We start from the raw sequence: 19,422 nt of genomic DNA on the forward strand, positions 1-19,422 counted from the left end.
GAACCAATTGTAAGATAGCAATGAAGTATTTGCCGGTTGCCAGTCTCCCTTAAATTTGCGCAAATTTGCTCATTATACTGAACTACCATTTTGCTTGCACCAAGTCAAATGGAAGAGAAATGGAGTGCAAACAATGACCATTAAGTCGAGTACGTATATTTCCGATCGTATTGAAGTCACATTTTAACAGATGGAAAAATAATGCTACAAGTTAATGTTTCCTTTTCACTTGTAAGAGTTTCTTAAAGAATCCTTTTACGTGGAGAACTGTGTCTTTACATGATCGCCGATATTGCTTTTGCTCAAAAGTCTTGGTAGTGTTTATGCCGATGAACTAAAATGGCGGGATAGCTGGTCATTTATCGTCACAAAACGTGGCTAGAAATACTCAGAGAAACATCATCACGCAGCAGACATATGGAACTGGGGTGAGCCTGTCACTGCTCGTTCTACAGTTCCTCTTGTTCCTGCTAAACAATCTCAATGTGCTTGGGATGACAGTGAAGAATCAAAGCGAAGAAGAATGTTTTGTGATAAGTTTGAAGGCTATGGAAGTGTATGCAGTTGTAAGTATCTTTTCGTTACATCCATGTAGGATTAGATTTCTTATTTAATTGAACGTACAGCGATGTGTTCAGTAATTTTGCCATTCACATTGTGCATTAAAACTTCGAGAAAATATTCTGAGAATACTCCATGGAAAAAATTGTAGAAATAAGGATATCACTGTTATTGCAGCTAATGTTAGAACGATATGAAGAACTGACAGAATATGTTCTTAAATGTTGTAGGTAATAATCCTGCTGCAATTGAAATTAAAACAACACCGTTGAAGTTAGAAAAAGTTCAAGACATTCCTGTTGCTGTGATTGCTAGTAACAGGCCACATTATCTTTATCGTGGCTTACGGTCAATGTTGTCATCTCATGGAGCAAAGAAGGAGTTATTTACTGTATTTATTGATGGATTCTTTGAAGAACCAGCTGCTGTGGCAAGGCTATATGATGTAAAAGTCGTACAGCATATTCCTATTAGCAGTAAGAACGCTAGAATATCACAGGTTGGTAAGGCTTTTTCTTTGAGAGTGTTTACACGATGTAATCAAAATTTTTTCGTTCCTTTTATTACTTTTTAAATGTATTTTCTCTTCCTCCTAGCATTACAAGCGAACATTGACAGAGACGTTTAATGCTTATCCCAATGCTGGGTATATGATTATTTTGGAAGAAGATTTAGACGTATCTGTGGACATATTTAGTTATTTTAATCAATTTTTGCCTTTAATGGATACAGATGAAAGTCTGTACTGTATATCGGCGTGGAATGATCAGGTTTGTTATAAACGAAAGCTAACAACATTCTTTTCATCTTTTTAGTCTTTTACTCTATTGTTGGCTTGTGTTTGCTACACAACAAAATTTTAATTCGTTTTCAACTTTATTAACGTGGTTTTGAACGTCTCTGATTCTTTTTCCTTTTTTGTCGAGTCCAGTTTATCTCTGACGAGAGTGCAGAATGTAAATTAAATAAATCTCAAATATTTTTCACATTATAATGGAAAATGGAAATCTCCGTACAAGAATCTGTTATCTTATTGTAGTTTTCATTGGTTACATTATGTTTGTCTTTATCGAGCTTCCTTCCTTGCACATCACAAAGTGAAATTTAGGAAATTTACCTTAGAAATGGTACATCCATTGAAAACTAATTTATGTGATTAATGATTTAATTGCAAAACAAGTATTTCTATTTTTAGGGTTATGATCACACGTGTAATGATCCTGCAATGTTATATCGTGTAGAAACAATGCCTGGTTTAGGCTGGTGAGAATTTTATTACTACAAATGATTTTGTTTACGCTATGACATCACGCAACAGTGACGTCATGCTACAATGACATCACACTACAAGCACATCACGCTGCAATGACATCACGCTACAATGACCTCACGCTGCAATGACATCACGCCACAATGACATCACGCCACAATGACATCACGCAGCACTATAAATGTATAGATAGTATAAACTTCATTCTATCTATTATTTCTCTTTGCATTAACAGGTTGCTCAAACGACGAGTTTATAAAGAAGAACTTGAGCCAAAATGGCCAACCCCTGATCTCTTTTGGGATTGGGATATGTGGATGAGGATGGACAGCAACAAAAAGGGACGTGAATGTATCATTCCGGATATCTCAAGAACCTACCATTTTGGCGCCAAAGGCCTGAATATGAATGTATTTTTTCAAGAATCCTATTTCAAAAAACATACGTTGAATACTGAACCTAACGTTAAGTTTAATGTTGGATTGTTGAAAAAAGAAAATTATGAGAAGGAGATTGAACGGCTTGTAGGGTATGTCTTGCAGGATTTTATAAAATATTGACAACAATATTTTTCTTTTCACAGGACAATGAAGGAGATTTCTACTTAGTGATTCAGTGATCTAATTATCATCATAGTGCGTATATTTATGTCATTTGATTGTTAGAGATGTCTATCTACTGTTTTTTACAGGTTGGCAGAACACAGTTGGATCACAGTAAAAACCCTTGCAAGAACGAGAAAGACTTTGTTCCAGAAACATCTGATAAAACATATATATTTTATATTGAAATGAAACATGCTAACGACTGGACAACATGGAATAATATAGCGAGATGTTTACGAATCTGGGACTTAGATGCTCGAGGATTTCATAAAAGCATGTGGAGATTATGGTTAAAGGGTAATCACGTGTTAATTGTTGGATCACCGACTTCACCTTACGCCAAACATAAACCAATTAACGTAAAACCTATTTTCATTCCTAAAAAATCGGAGACTGCGTGATCATCTTTGATTAGAGATATCATTCGTTTATCATGCGGGATTTAAGCTAAATGAATGTGGGGAAATCTTGAAGTTTAAAAAACTTTAATGTAAATGTGATTGGATAAATTTTGATCATGGTTTGATCAAGGAAATGAACTCGTTGAACAAGGAATATAAGAGAAAAAGATAACTTTCAATTTGTTCAGTTTTACTGTTAATAATGTAATTTTAAGGATTACAACCACGGAAAAGAAACAATCGCGCTTTTCCCACAAAACATTTACCGCATTTGAAAGTCCTGCTATCGTTACATCGCTAAAGATAATTATTTGAAAACGAACTTACCTCTCATTCTTTCCCTTTGTCCCATCCTATTAGGATTGCTAAAATGAATCACTTGCTACCATTTAGTTCTGTCAATAAAATTCTCTCGTTAAATTATTACATTACATTTTACAATGGCAAGTCATATTATTGCAATAAGCAGGGCTCCAATGTTCATAATAAGTATTGAGCACGACAAAAGCTTTTCTATAACATGTGGGTGATTCCCACGTGAATAAATTACAAGCTTTTGATATGCCTTCTAATTTATTTGTTGACGTAACAAGTTGAATAAAGGTGGTCAGGTGGGAGAAAAATGATAACTCTCCTAGCTATGGTGCATTGAATTGCGGTTTTGGGTGAGATAATTTTTTGTTCATACTAGATAAAATTTACCACAACACGACATGCTCTGTCTGCCGTCATAACCTTACAATCATTGATTTCGCAAACTCTTCATTGAGGAAACAAAAGAAATATTCTTTTGTTTTCTCCAAACCTCTGGGGAAAAGGCTTTGCTTTCTTTTACTAACCAATGTCGTTAGTTAACTTATAACCAGGCTTAATTCCTTTTGTCTTTGCCCTGCATATATTTTCATGCAATCAATGAATTTAATCCCTTTTTATCATGGTTTGAACAAAATTGACGAATGAATTAATAATTAATTCATGTGATATATGAAAGTTATCAGAAGAAAAGTAGGGTCTTTCACTTCGATAACCCTATTTGACCGAGCTGTTCGTCTGGGAAAGGTGAAAGTCTGTTGAAAGTCGAAGACAGCCTTCAAGAAATGCGACTACTTGTTGGAAAGGACGAGCAACTGAAGACATGACACGGTTGAGATATTTTAGCCATGTTTGAAAGCGGCAGGTTAAATACAGAAAAATCGTCGATGACATAAAGATGTAAGTTTGAGATCGATGAATTAAAATGTATAACCCAATTGTGATGTGAATTCTCGTTACAGCATATTCAAAGCATCGTTATGAGTCCTATTTGTTCGAAGGAATGATCGATTTCTTTGGTTTCTTAGTATTTCTATGTTTCGATCTTGGAGCACAAAATGCCGTCAAGTTTCAGTTACATATTGAAGTGAGAACACGAACGAAACTGCCAAAAGTTTCCCACTATTCTTGACATCAATTATTGGACCTCTTCAATACATGTCCAGAAAATATTTTCATTTTTGCATTCATCGTTATCATTCACATAAGTGTGATGATTTTGCATTTTGCCTATTTCTAACAACTGGCCATTGTTAGAAATAGCAAGTTCAATCCTTTGTCTTTGTGACAAAAGGATATAATATTTTATGTCTCCCGAGCAGGGCCGGATTAAGATGTGTGGAGGCTCTGAGCAGCAAAAATACGTAGTAAAGATCCCTTTCCTTACTCTAAACGCAATGTGCTGCTCATTTTCAACAGTAAAATTTACTTTCAAATTTCGTAAAGCATTTGATAAAAGTATAAACTTCGAATATAGCGTGTAAAGCGGTTGCATACGACGAGTGAATGCTGCTACTTGAGATAAAGTAGTTATTGCGATTTTATTCTGGCAGTCTTTGATAAGTTCTTCCAAGTTTATTTCTGTTAGAATATTGTCCTCAATGCTCATCAGAGCAAAATGGCTGAGTTTACTGTGATTCGTTGTCATACGTGGTCTGTTCTTCATCAGCTGAAATTGATCCAACAAATAAACTAAATGCTTTTCCTTCGTCTTTAAAGCAACTATGTTTATTCTTCCTTTGAATAATGTGAAGGCCCTTGTTTGTGGAGGCTTCTAGACAGCTTCCTTTGGTTAATCCGTCCCTGCTCCTGAGAGGAACTACTGTAGCATCAAGTGATGTTATAGTAGGTGAGATAAAGTGGGTAATTCACTTGAGAAACGTTCAAATGAATTACCTCAAATATATATTATAGAGTATACAAGATATTGCAACATGGGGCAAAATGTTGCTGAATCTTCAAATGCGATGATGTTTTATAAACCTTCGTACCTTACCGTAATAATTAAACAACCTTTTCAATGAAATCGAGCAGAGAATATATTGCATGAGACATTCGTTAATTATCTTGTTTTTATCTAGGTATTTTTGAATTATATCGCATGTAATAAATCGTTTGACAATGTTACAGAACACTGCATGTGTTATAACATTGAGGGGTGTTACAGCACAACGCACGGTTCAAACGATAAGCTTTCCGCGAGTCTTATAATCTTCAAAGAGTTGTTCACTTAACATACATGTTCAGTCATGTACAGTGTCGAGCGTACGGACAGTGAAAGAACGCGAATTCTGGCAGTGGTATGTGCTAAACAATTGTTTGTTTCCATTAAACAAATAACTCCTTCTTCAGTCTTTTTTTAGGTACAAGAGATGAAGATCAGGAAGAAGATAGAGGAGTACGTTATTATTTTTCCTGTCCTTATCTTAACTTGTTTTTAGATTTTTCGTTTAGATGAGGAGGAGGCTGATGAAAAGTAGAGGAGGATGCTGACGGAGAGACAAGAAGGATGCAGATGAAGAGACGAGGATGCAGATGAAGAGAAAAGGAGGATGCAGATGAAGAGACGAGGATGCAGATAAAGAGAAAAGGAGGATGCAGATGAAGGGACGAGGAGGATGAAATGAATGGACAAGAGGATCAAGAACGGACAAGGAGGATCAAGAAGGATATAGAAAGTTACTTTCCTGTCATAATCGTAACGTTTAGGTCAGAGGAGGAAGGAGGATGCAGATGAAGAGACGAAGATGCCGAAGGATAAGAAGAAGGACCGATGAAGAGGAGGATGCAGATGGAGAGAGGAGTATGCAGATGAAGAGACGAGGAGGATGCAGATGGAGAGAGGAGGATGCAGATGAAGAGGAGAGGATACCGATGAAGAGACGACGAGGATGCAGATGAAGAGACGAGGAGGATGCAGATGAAGAGACGAGGAATTCAAGTGAATTATCTCGATTATATATCATAGAATATTTGTATATTAATATATAATTGAGGTAAGTCATTTGATATTGCAACATGCGGGCAGAATGTTGCAAAATCTTTAAACTCGATAGTCTTTTATTAACCTTAGTGCCTTACCGTAATAATCAAACAACCTTTTGGATGAAATCGACAAGATTTGAGTAGAGAATATATTGCATGAGACATTCGTTAATTATCTTGTTTTATCTAGGTATTTTGAATTATATCGCATGTAATAAATCGTTTGACAATGTTACAGAACACTGCATGTGTTGTAACATTGAGGGGTGTTACAGCACAATGCAAGGTTCAAACGATAAGCTTTCCGCGAGTGTTATAATCTTCAAAGAGTTGTTCACTTAACATACATGTTCAATCATGTACAGTCATGGATATCGATGTTTTAGCATGATAGAACTATAACAATGTGAAAGCACGATCTCCATAATCACTTGCTATGATTTTCATTCAACAATTTTTGTTGCATTTATGTGGACATGTCGGGCTTATGGACAATGAAAAACACGAACCATAACAGGGGTATGTGCTTACAATTGTTTGCTTCCATCAAACAAATAACTTCTTCTTCAGTCTAGTTTTAAGCACTAGAGACGATGATCAAGAAGAAGATAGAGAAGTATGTTATTTTTTTCCTGTCATAATCTTAACTTGATTTTTAGATGTTTCGTTAAGATGAGGAGGATGCAGATGAAGATACAAGGAGGATGCAGATGGAGAGACAAGGAGGATGCAGATGGAGACGAAAGGATGGAAAAGAGGAAGAGATGGAGACAAGAGGATGCAGATGAGACAAGATGGATGAAGACGAAGGATGCAGATGAAGGACAAGAGGATGGGAAGATGGAGGATGCAGATGGATCAGGAGGAATCGAAGCGAGAGAAATGCGATAAGATCGATCAGATGAAAGAGAAATCGATGGAAAGATCGAGGATCGTCGCGAATCAAGGAGGTCGATGATCGCGAGAAAGATCAATCGCGACAATAAATCGGCGGAAAATTCGTCGGTCAGATCAAATCGGAGGATCGATCGTCGGCGATGAGAATCGATGGCTCTTCGTCGGTCAGATCGGGCGAGAGATCGATCAGCGCGAATCGTCGGCGATCGCGGATCAGAGGATCAGGATGCGAATCATCATCGAAAAAAAGCGATGGATCGGGAGGAGATGCGTGGAAGAGAAAGGAGGCAGATGGGAAAGAGGAGGATGCAGATAGAAAGAACAAGGAAGATGCAGATGGAAAGACGAGAAGGATGCACATGAAGAGACGAGAAGGATGCACATGAAGAAACGAGAAGGATGCACATGAAGAGACGAGGAATTTAATCAATTACCTCAATTATATATTACAGAATTGTATATTCTGTAATATATAATTGAGGTAATAAGAATTCATTTGATATTGCAACATGCGGGCAGAGTGTTGCAAAATCTTTATAAACCTTAGTGCCTTACCGAAATAATTAAACAACCTTTTGGATGAAATCGAAAAGAGTTGAGCAGAGAATATATTGCATGAGACATTCGTTAATTATCTTGTTTTTATCTAGGTATTTTTGAATTATATCGCATGTAATAAATCGTTTGACAATGTTACAGAACACTGCATGTGTTATAACATTGAGGGTGTTATAACACAATGCACGGTTCAAACGATAAGCTTTCCGCGAGTCTTATAATCTTCAAAGAGTTGTTCACTTAACATACATGTTCAATCATGTACAGTCATGGATATCAATGTTTTAGCATGATAAAACTATTACAATGCGAAAGCACGATCTCCATAATCACTTGCCATGATATTGTTGTTGCATTTTTATAGACATGTCGAGCGTACGGACAGTGAAAGAACGCGAACCCTGGCAGTGGTGGGTGCTTACAATTGTTTGTTTCCATCAAACAAATAACTTCTTCTTCAGTCTTTTTTTAGGTACAAGAGATGAAGATCAAGAAGAAGATAGAGGAGTACGTTATTATTTTTTCCTGTCCTAATCTTAACTTGTTTTTAGATTTTTCGTTTAGATGAGGAGGAGGCTGATGAAAAGAAGAGGATGCTGACGGAGAGACGAGGAAGATGCTGACGGAGCTACGAGGAGGATGCTGATGGTGCTGCGAGGAGGATGCAGATGGTCCTGCGAGGAGGATGCTGATAGTCCTGCGAGGAGGATGCTGATGGTCCTGCGAGGAGGATGCTGATGGTCCTGCGAGGAGGATGCTGATGGTCCTACGAGGAGGATGCTGATGGCGCTACGAGGAGGATGCTGATGGCGCTACGAGGAGGATGCTGATGGCGCTACGAGGAGGATGCTGATGGTGCTACGAGGAGGATGCTGATGGTGCTACGAGGAGGATGCTGATGGTGCTACGAGGAGGATGCTGATGGCGTTACGAGGTGGATGCTGATGAAGCAACGAAGAGGATGCTGATGGAGCGACGAAGGATGCTGATGGAGCGACGAAGAGGATGCTGATGGAGCGACGAAGAGGATGCTGACGGAGAGACGGGAAGCATGCTGATGGAGAACAAGATGAAAAACAAGATGAGGTATAAAAATTTTTTTATTTGTTTCACTGACTTGTAACTTAGTGACTTCAGTCTTTTTTCAGGTTTATGTGTTTGTTTTTATTGTGTCGCTAATTTGTTCTTTGGCTATCTTTTAGATTTTTAAGAAATCTTGGATTTTGAGAGAGCATATATACTCTGTTGAATTCGGCGTATTCTTACTAAGTCAGAGAGTTCCCTCGCTCTCTGACTTAGAAAACGAATTTTGTGGTAAAGTATTTCAAAGTAGGCTCCTGCCACCTATTTTGGAATAATGTTGTACAAATTTCTATTAAGTAATGATTTTAGAATAATAATGTTGATTGAAAAGCATTTATGCCGTGATGAATAAATAACATCCATCGGTAGTTTTGAAACGACTGTCAGCTTAAAATATGCATATGTATTTAAATTAAACATGGTCACCATGCCAGCAAGTGTCAGCGTTTGATAAATGTTTTTCGAAATACGCTTTTCAATGCAATATGGAAATTTGTCATCATAACGTGCACAAAATTGCTGTTTCGTAATAATATATACGCAATTTTAACAAATATTTAATGTTTGGGGCTGTTTTCATTCAACCGTAGCTATAGTGTGTTTTCTTTTGACGTCATATAAGCCATGTTGGGAGAGTACATGAGAGTGTCGAAGCTCAGCAAAGCATAAAATTAGCAGAAATTCTTTTCACTGTATGGAATTTTGCCCCAACATGGTAACTGATGAAAACAATTTAGAGGAAGAAATCATTAAGGTGTAAAATGATTTTTTCATCAGCTAGCAATCCATTTGGGACTTTTCACAGTATTTTTAATTCACGAAAATTTACATAAAACGTACAAAATGACATACCTCGCAACAAGTATAAAACATGTGAAAATTGATCATCAAATTTACTGGCATTTCCCCAGTATAGTAGCGGCATCTTCTTTCATGTTTAGAGATTATTTTACACCTCAATGTTTTCTACTCTCATGTCCTTAGACCCAAAAAAAAATTTACATCTGTAATGTAATGTATGATAAACTTAGGAATAAATTTAAGAGAAAGGAACTTCTCAAACGACTTCCAGTAATATGTAAGTTTTAGCAAGTAAAATGTTCGTACAATAAATTATAAAAAACTGTGACTTGTGATGGATTTGTTGTTTCATGGCAAGACTCTTTCTTTCTTATTTATCAAAATCAACTTGGATATCGCAGTTTGGCCCTCTATGGTTTTTAAACCTAAAGTCATAGACAAGCAGGAACAATATGTTACTTTGTCTTACAACGTATTTTTGTCAAATTATCTTTTCTCATTTTCTGGCACATTTATCAAATGGGGAATGAAATATACATTGAATAACAGTTCCATTTGACTTATTAAAAACAACATTGCAGTGGGTATGTGGTCAAGTCATATTTAACATATCTAATTGTCTATCGTATTCTTTAACATCGATATGATATCGTTTACATAGAAGAATGTCATGTGACTAATGTTTTATCCATATATCTGGATCTGGTGAAGTCAAATTGGCAAGTCGATACAGTTGAATTGAATCAAGCTAAAGTGTGCATGTAGCTTCTATTTATATTAACTGCTATTTTTCCAACAAAATGATATGCACTGCAAGTCATTCGAAGGGCAAAGAAACAAACTGTAAAGAGTAAAATAAAACCATTTTTTTTAATAATTCCTGCAGAAGAACACGATGAATTTTCGCTAAAGATAATTATTTGAAAACCAACTAATCTGTTTCTTTGTCTTTCCTTTATCCCATCCTATTAGGATTGCTAAAATGAATCATTTGCTGCTACCATTAAGTTCTGTTTACTCCATACTCTTGTGTAAAACCACTAACAGTTATTTTCAAAATCATCTCAAAACACCTGAAACTTCTTAATTACCCTTAACTATCCTTTTAAATTACGTTAATAATCAAAAATTGCATCATATGTGGTAGGTACATACATATTTCTAGGGTTTATCGCTCTTGCAATATCCTTAACTAAAGCATATAAAAACACTACATAATAATTCAAACAAAAAACTAGTACAACGTACTTTAAACGTTCCTTTTTTTAAGAGTTCAATGCGAGAATTTAATTGTACCATTTTGGACGTTATGAACTTTTGCTTTAGTCTGAGGACATTGGAAGGATTAACTATTGGAGAAGAAATTATATAATCTGATTTTGATATAAGAAATCATAACCCTTGCAAGACACTGGAAGTCCACTCCACCCCCCTTTACCCATTTCTGAAAAAGATTTTGTTGTTCATAAAGAATATCTTCAGAGGTCATTCATTTCTGTTTTGCATGGATGTGAATAAATATTCCATGTAGAACAACACCGAAAAACGGACCAAAGGCCGCCAGAATAAAAGCCTGGAAGGTTGGAAGGCTGTAACCAAAGATTTTCAAACCTTGTGCTGTTTTGACGTATTTACACATGCGTCTTATGGCGTACATATGGAAGAAGATGTATCCTTTCTTTTCTTGCTCTTCTAAATCACAGTCCTCGATAACTTGATAGGCTTGGTTTAAGCGGTTTTGAAGGCGAACCATCAAACCAATAGGAAGCAAGTAAAGCAACAATGATTCAAGTGTCTTCATGATGGTTTTAACTAGAAATGTTTTTTAAGAGCAGAAAATGCAACATGAGAAACACTTGGAAGGCAAATCCAGTTCTACGAATAGCTGTTTTTTATTTTGCAGAACTTTTTCCTCGCTTCATTCTCGCCACTGCTGATAACGTCGTGGTTTATTTTTTCATCGGGGCCTAAACAAAAAATGTATATAACATGAATAAATACGTTAGTTTACCTTAATACACATAGTTTGAATGCAAAGGTTACAAATAAATTACCAGCAAACTGTCTAACGTCACGTTCGAAAATATAAAAGTTTTAAACTTAAGTCAATAAAAACCGATGACAGATAATTAAAAATGTTTTTAAATATCAATGCTTAGTCGTTTGTTTTCGAAGTTTCGATTTCGGTTTCAACCAGACATGACACTTCGCACAAATTCTTCGTAATTCACTTGTCCTTTCTGTTCCAAGCCACTTGTCAACATGTCGGCGTCTTCAATGGTCAATTTATCTCCTAATGTAGTCAAAACTTGTCGACGTTCAGCACAACTGATATTCCCAGAGCAATCCTTATCGAAAACACGGAGGCATTCAACGAATTCTTGAGGTTTAACTTTCCTCGATTTTTGCTTGCAAGAAAGTGCAATTGGTATAAGATCTTCGTGGGTTATACGCTTGTTTCCAGAAGGATCAAGTTGAACAAGAAATTTCTGAACTTCGCTTTCTGTAGGATTCTCACCGATCGCTCGTAGGATATCAGCTAAAGCACTAGAATCAACTTTTCCATCACCCATAGTATCATACAAATCTATAGCATCTTTCATTGCATTTATATCACGTTCGCTTAACGAAGACATTTCTGATTTCTTTCAGAGGCAGAGCAGTTGACTCAAAATTTCCTTGTTTACAACACAACGGAGCATACATAAATATTAAATCTAGAATGTGAACGAATATTTAATTAGGTATGTGTTATTCGATTTATTTCAATAGTTGGAGGATAATAATGAATATGAGAGAAATCCTTTCCTGTTCAAGTACGCACGTAACGTTATAATCTAATTCACCTAAATATTTGGCAGAAATAAAACAGAAAAAGATATTTTATTCACCATTCTACAATTTTATTTTGATAATAATGACCTCCTACGCAGTTCTTGTCTTAGGTTAGCTGTGTGTCAAGATGGCGGTCGACGTGGCAATTAAATTGCAATCACCATTCATGAATATTTACTAGAATCAAGTGATTTAGTGATGCGAGTATTTTGAATGAAACGAAAGGACTTCATTAAGATGCCATTCATGGAAGGGGCGCTTTGGAAGTGGACAAATTATGTTACTGGTATATAAATTTATCTTTCGATAGAAGTTTATTTATTAAATAATTAAGTGGGTGGAATTTCTTAAGAATACATTCTTTTCACGGCTCCATTTTGTGCACCTGCAAAGCTCTCATTATTTCATATGCTATAGCCTACGCAGGTGGTCAATACTTTTAGGTCAAAGTGGATTGGTGTGGTTTACCAAAAATGTAGATTCGATTACTGAGATATCACTGGTGTTTAGAATCAATTTTAAATTTGGTTAGTCCCTAAGTCAAATTTCTTCTTTGGGAGAGAATTAGTTTGGGAATCAAATCAAATAGTATGGTGTCATAACTTAACGAAAACTACCATGAATGGAGGTTTGCGATACATAAATTTATATAAACTTGTTTCATTCTCACTAATTCTCGGAATTCCCCACTTCTAGGATCATGTGATCGTCATGAATAATTTGGTTAGCACTATTTTCCACCCAGCAAACCGCCCTTTACTTTGAAATATAATATTTTACACAATATAATATTTTACGCAATCTAATATTTTACACAATATAATATTTTATATAATATTTTACACAATCGTCGAAAAACGACATTTTCCAGCCTGGATTATAAGTTTATAACTTAAGGTGGTTGCATGAAAATTTATACTGCAACATTTATCGCTAAATATTTTCATATATGTTGATATTAAAAACTGTATTATAAAAAGATAAAATTACTCGCCATCTCAAAACGACCTAGCACCAGTGCATGCATGGTTTCCTTTTAGCTTTTGGTTCTTTCCCATTAGCCGCCATCTTTAATTTATTTCTGATTGTGTAAAGTAAAGGGCGGTTTGCTGGGTGGAAAATAGTGCTAACCGAATAATTTGGGGCAAAGAGCAACATTGTTTCAAACCATTGCAACGAACCATACGCCCAATAGCGTAAATGGTAAAGTTTAGAATAGCATACTACGATGGTTTTTGCAATGCATTCTGGGATCGCCAGGGGGCAAACATTGTGTATTATAAAGATATCTTTTCGTAAAAAGTTTATATTCAAATTATAATGGGAATAGGGATCACAGTGCTGTTTATGGCTGTGATAACGATAGGAGATATCCTGAAAAATATATCGTTTCCCATCACGTTGGTATTCTTAGCTTTTTTCTCCGAAAAACGAAAGACAAGAGTGCTTGGCAAAAGCTGATCAACAGGAAAAACTTCAAAGTCACTACTAATACGATGGTTTGTTCTAATCATTTTCTTGCTGGTTATCGATCCGAAGGCTTTCCCAATCCAACTTTGTATCTGAAAGGATACCAATCAAAAGAAACCAGTAAACGATTACCGCCGAAAGATAGAAGCAAATCAAATATTCCTAAAATAAAAGAGACGAAAAGTTCTCTGTGAAGGCAGTACTTAAAACGCTTTGAGCATGAGGATAAGGCATTTTTTGCTGCTGAACTCACTGCTCCTGAGCAGTGTACTGAGCCAGAGTCTGTGCTCCAAGACAGTCCACAAATAAATTGTGCAACAGACTTGGATGTTACAAGTTATGATTCTGATGATAGCTACAGCTTTAAAAGTGATAAACATGACCTCATTGACTGTTATTGCCAGGGCGATGTTAAAACATTGAAAAGAAACTTATTTATTGAACAAGCTATTTCCCAGATACCTAAGATACCTGGTAGCCTGAAAATATCATGGAGCAGCTATAAGTCACCAACTCTGGTCTCATAAACTTGCTAGAAAAAGGTGATGGTGTCATGGCTGATAAAGGATTCCTTGTTAGAGATCTACTTGTGGTGAAGAAAGTTCACCTTATTTCTCCTGCCTATTGTCATGGAACAACTCATACTCGTGCTGCCTCATTAAGATCTCATGTCGAAAGGAATATAATGAAACTAAAGCAATTTCAGATTTTATCAGGAGTTATTCCATTGACATTAAAACCAGTTTTGGACAACATTTTGTTTCTGTGTACATATGTAATTTAGGAAAGTGTGGTATAAAGTAATCCTCACACAATCTAAAATAAATTACACTTAATATTTTTATTTTGAAAAGCTATTATTTGTAAATATAAAATTTTATCATTGCACATATTTCAATAAAAGACTACTAATCATATAATTCTTATAGAAAAGAAACACAGTTTTAAATACATCACTCCAGAAGTCAGCATCAAATGGTAATTGCACTATATCACTTCCTTTTCTGTAAATACAATAAAATCACAATTGTCGATTTGGCTTATAGCCATACACATTTGGACTTGAAAGTAATATAAATGGTTCCTGTTCAACACTTTCTTTCCACTATCATTAGTTTTCCCACAAATAGCTGTTGAGAAAAATGCAGATTTGGGATGCATATTCCTGGATGTTAGAGGGCACTTAATTTCAAGTGTCCTTGAACCACAGCATTCACATTGGTATATTCATACAAACTCACTATCACTTTTGGGTTTGGATTGGCAGGATAATGTTTTAGGTTTTGATGGACAAGGTACAGTTCTAGTTTTGAGTGGAGGTGATTGGTCATTAGAAACAGATGGTTCTTTCTTAAGTTCAAGATAAACCAACACTGGTGGTTGGTATTAATTGGCAGATATTGTGCGAGACCACAACTATAGATAGGTTGCAAAAGATTGAAATGGGAAGCAGCTCTGTGAAAGATATGCAAGACCAAAATGATTGGACCATCACAAATTCGATCACATTTTAACAATGGACGTAACATCAGGCGAGGAGTGAAATAAAACTATTTCTGCTCAAGCATAGCATAAACACAAATTTCATGCTGCAAGGCCGTGGCTCAAACGTACATATCCACTGTTTCTCACCACGAAGCGGACATAATGCTTCACTCCAGATGCCTTTCCATCGATTCGTATCGAAATAAATACGGTCGAAAAGTAGCCGGATTTTGTATCAAAACATCGTTACACATTTCTAGAATATGAGCTAAGTTTTCGTCACTTTCACCGTTTATAACCAACGCAACTGCTCGATAGAAGTAATTGCCGTCTCCACATACTTTTACTTCTTTTCTCCCAACTGGTAACTGATACCCATTACAATGGAAATGGTGCTTTAAATTGAGAATTCTCGAAAATATCACTATGACAGATATATTTCTAAACAAATGTTTGCCCCCTGGCGATCCCAGAATGCATTGCAAAAACCGCGCAAATTTAAGGGAGACTGGCAACCGGCAAATACTTCATTGGACTCCCTTATACGTCCGGCCACCCCTCTTATCAGTCGAGACCATTCTAGACTGTCCACTGATCTGGCCATTGACCAATAAAATAAGCGGTTTTGGCGTTCATAGACTCCTTTATCCGTCGAACCAGTCAAGCCACCCCGCTTATCAGTCGGTTATTCCAGGTCAATTAAAATTCAACTGATCTGGTTACCAACGAGATATTCATTGGATTAGTCATTAGTTTTTAATAAATAAAGCTGGATTTTAATCACGAAGTAAATGCGATAATAAAGTAAGAATAATTAATGATTTTTAATTAATATGTATAGGTAATTTTTGAATTTCAAACATTAGTCGCGCGACGGATTTGACATACTCTAGATCCGCTCCTGCGTATGGACGAGAGATTCTCGCCACTATAGTAGTTTACTGGATGGCACCGTGTTTCGACTTTATTCCAAAGCCATCATCAGAAAATACATATAAGATATTAATCCTAACACAGTTTTAATATGCACATGAAAAACATGTGACTTGGACGAGATTTGAACTCGCACTTTTGGGATACTAGTCCGCCGCTCAACCTGTTGAGCTACCAAATGACAGAGATTGGAGACGAGTCAAATCTCTTAAAACTGCATATGGACGAGAGATTCTCGCCACTATAGTAGTTTACTGGATGGCACAGTGTTTCGACTTTATTCCAAAGCCATCATCAGAAAATACATATAATATATTAATCCAGTTTTTCATGTGCATATTAACACAGTTTTAATATGCACATGATGTTTGGACGAGATTTGAACTCGCACGTTCGGGATACTAGTCCGCTGCTCTACCTGTTGAGCTATAGTTTACTGGATGGCTGACTAGTATCCTGAAGGTGCGAGTTCAAATCTCGTCCAAGTCACATTTTTTCATGTGCATATTAAAACCGTGTTAGGATTAATATATTATATGTATTCTCTGATGATGGCTTTGGAATAAAGTCGAAACACGGTGCCATCCAGTAAACTACTATAGTGGCGAATCTCGTCCATGCGCAGTTTTAAGAGATTTGAATCGTCTCCAATCCTGGGCTTGGCAGCTCAACAGGTAGCGCGACGGACTAGTATCTCGAAAGTGTGTTCACATCTCGTCCAAGTCACATGTTATTATGTGCATATAAAACCGTGTTAGGATTAACATATTATATGTATTCTCTGATGATCGCTTTGAAATAGAGACTTTGTCGTGGTGACACTTAAAACAAAGACAGATTAAATAGGGATGACATTGACCTTTTGTAACATTATAAATATAGCATGATTTGGAGTTTCTCATTTAGCAGACGTTGACACCTGACGAGTAGTCTGCCGAAATGCATAGTGTCTCTTTCTAGCTGTAAATAACGGTTCCTTTGAATTGTTAGGTTAGTGTTCTGGTTAAAACAGTTCTTTTAAGAACTATTATATTGTTATTATCACCATTCACCATGGTATTTGCTTTTTTGAAATCCATCTTTATCATTAAATTATTTACATGAGTTTTTGTTTCAAAATCAAAGAAAAGTAATATTGGTGTGCATTTATGTTGTTTGTCCAAATATTTTCTACAATGAGCACAATATATTTTTTGACAATCATGAAAAACAACCTTATTTTTCTTATTGAAGAAAAATCTTGGAACAATTTTATTACATGTATTATAAAAAAAATTTTGACAAGGAGTGACTTTAATATTGTTCTTATAATTAAACAATTCATTAAACAAACGTTTTTGAAAACAATCTGCAGATTAAAAAATTATATTACATTCGAATAACATTTTAAGCATGTATCTTCATTTTTACATATATGAGAGTTCACATACTCATCAAAATTTAGATAATGCATGCATTTGAAGCAAAATAAATCTAGCTTAAAGTTTGAAAAAAGTTTAGGATTTAAGATTAAGTCATAGTGGGAATCATTTAACCATATAAAAATAATTACTTTATCACTATGTGAAAGGATTTGTGATTATTCACTCTTGAATCATAAATTATTGTATCTAAATTATCTTTAGAAAAATTACCAAAAAATTATCTTTTTTTAAATAGTTTTCGTAAATTATATTTAGTTGGGACCAAAAACCATGACCAGTCGACAATTTAAAGAAGTATATTATAAAACAAATTGAGAAATTAATTGAATATATTGAACAAAATATTGAACTTTATGCTGGAATAAGATTAATTTACTAAAAATGAAACAAAGTATAAGGAAAGTACAACAATGTGATGGAATTATCTTGAAAATGTAAAATGTTGAAAAAATTTCAATGACCAATTTATGTTGGATTCACTTGGGAAAAAAATTTAATTTAAGAATTAAAACTTTAAATATTCCTAACGCTGGAAAAGGATTATTTTCATATAAAAGTCCATTTTCAAAAAACCATAAAAACGCACGAGTCTTAAAAATGATAATTCTGTAAAGATAATTGATTTATTGTCTGCCCTATCCAGATTTATTTAATTTGATCGTGGTCAAATTCTATGGATGGAGACAATGGATTCACTAAGGATGCCTTGAATGCTTTGAAGGTAAAGTTCATGATCCAAAGAAAGATGGCAAGAAGGTTGTATGTGTTTTGATGCTTAATGAAATGTCAATTCACAAACATGTAAAATGGAAGGCCATAAAGTTTTTGTCTATGTAAACATTTAAACTGAGATTGATGATGACTCGATGCAGTTGTGAAGCTTCAAACTGTATAAGCTGTAAAACATAACATTGGGTTTTAAGTAACTTAATGTTTAAATCATGTCATATCTTTATCAAAATATTTTAGTTGAGTGTTGTTTGAATGTTACTAATATCTAATGCACTATACTGAAGCATTAAAGATTCAGTGATGAAACCTTTAAAGTTACTGTACTGTATATTTCTTCATTATTACAGTTTTTGCTTTAAGAAACAGTTTGAGCTTATTTGCCTAGTAAAGTACAGAATGGAGATTTATCATATGCATTATTGCTGCTTTTTAAAGAAAAGTTTTCACTTTTCAAAGCTTCTCTACAAATTTTTGCTTCTTATTTCTTATCATGAGATTGATGATATAGAGGTAATATAATCAAAACTTTCTAATTTCTAAAAGCTTTTAAGCTTCTAGCATAAAAGTACACTATAGGTATGTAATTCATTTGGTTTTATTGCCTTGCTATGACATATCTACTTGCACTTCATCATTCTTGTATAAACAAAACACCAGATGTGGATACTCAGAGAACAAAATGCACTACCAACTGCTTATGAAATTTATTATTGAGGTGAAAACTGTGTTAATAATTCAAATTATAGTGGACATTTATTGCAAATATAGGAAAAACAAAACAAAGTGAAAAAGAAAGGTAGAAGTATTAAAACTACAAATGAATTATAAACACCATTGGAAGCATAAGTGTTTTGATGATTATTTGCATTTTGCCCAATTCATATATCAATACAACAAAATCAAAATGTGCTACAACTTTACAAGTATTTGATGCAGTTGCACTTCAGAACATCACAAAAAGGTTACTCAAAGTAATTTCTATACAATATTGTTTGTTTTCATTTACCAAACCTATGCAGACTTGAGTCCTTTTGAAATTTCATAAGAAACTCAATTACAGAAAATCCGTA

At 35.1% G+C, this 19,422-nt stretch overlaps 2 protein-coding genes and 2 long non-coding RNA genes across 5 annotated transcripts; 3 read left to right on the forward strand and 1 right to left on the reverse strand.

Annotated features, from left to right (window-relative positions):
- Positions 1–75: 75 nt before the first annotated feature.
- LOC124441867 (protein O-linked-mannose beta-1,2-N-acetylglucosaminyltransferase 1-like) lies at positions 76–3,263 on the forward strand. Of its 2 annotated transcripts, XM_046992330.1 has the most exons (6): positions 80–566; positions 792–1,060; positions 1,158–1,331; positions 1,757–1,824; positions 2,067–2,360; positions 2,523–3,263. In XM_046992330.1, exons 1-6 carry the CDS (start codon positions 524–526, stop codon positions 2,623–2,625), a joined length of 951 nt encoding a protein of 316 aa, XP_046848286.1. In that variant the 5' UTR covers positions 80–523; the 3' UTR covers positions 2,626–3,263. The 2 variants fall into 2 exon arrangements, with proteins under 2 accessions (XP_046848287.1, XP_046848286.1); XM_046992331.1 differs by lacking the exon at positions 1,158–1,331 and having other exon boundaries at positions 76–566.
- A 581-nt stretch (positions 3,264–3,844) lies between these two features.
- Positions 3,845–8,175, forward strand: LOC124441868. Its single transcript, XR_006947018.1, has 2 exons — positions 3,845–4,049; positions 7,954–8,175. It is a non-coding gene; the product is annotated as an uncharacterized LOC124441868 (long non-coding RNA).
- A 265-nt stretch (positions 8,176–8,440) lies between these two features.
- On the forward strand, positions 8,441–9,801 carry LOC124442014. Its single transcript, XR_006947060.1, has 2 exons — positions 8,441–8,675; positions 8,792–9,801. It is a non-coding gene; the product is annotated as an uncharacterized LOC124442014 (long non-coding RNA).
- Positions 9,802–11,662: 1,861 nt separating this feature from the next.
- Positions 11,663–12,109, reverse strand: LOC124441619 (myosin-2 essential light chain-like). The gene has a single exon (XM_046992091.1). It carries the CDS (start codon positions 12,107–12,109, stop codon positions 11,663–11,665), a length of 447 nt encoding a protein of 148 aa, XP_046848047.1.
- Positions 12,110–19,422: the final 7,313 nt, after the last annotated feature.

The sequence above is a fragment of the Xenia sp. Carnegie-2017 genome, unplaced genomic scaffold, assembly GCF_021976095.1.
Source record: "Xenia sp. Carnegie-2017 unplaced genomic scaffold, XeniaSp_v1 HiC_scaffold_20, whole genome shotgun sequence".
Lineage (NCBI taxonomy): Eukaryota > Metazoa > Cnidaria > Anthozoa > Malacalcyonacea > Xeniidae > Xenia > Xenia sp. Carnegie-2017.

Excerpts from the sequence above, each read along its gene's own strand:
- LOC124441867 (XM_046992330.1), top strand. The coding sequence starts at position 524 with ATGTTTTGTGATAAGTTTGAAGGCTATGGAAGTGTATGCAGTT. Across the intron at positions 1,332-1,756 it reads TATCGGCGTGGAATGATCAG|GGTTATGATCACACGTGTAA; the intron begins GTTTGTTATAAA and ends TTCTATTTTTAG. Across the intron at positions 2,361-2,522 it reads GAGATTGAACGGCTTGTAGG|GTTGGCAGAACACAGTTGGA; the intron begins GTATGTCTTGCA and ends TGTTTTTTACAG.
- LOC124441619 (XM_046992091.1), bottom strand. The coding sequence starts at position 12,109 with ATGTCTTCGTTAAGCGAACGTGATATAAATGCAATGAAAGATGCTATA.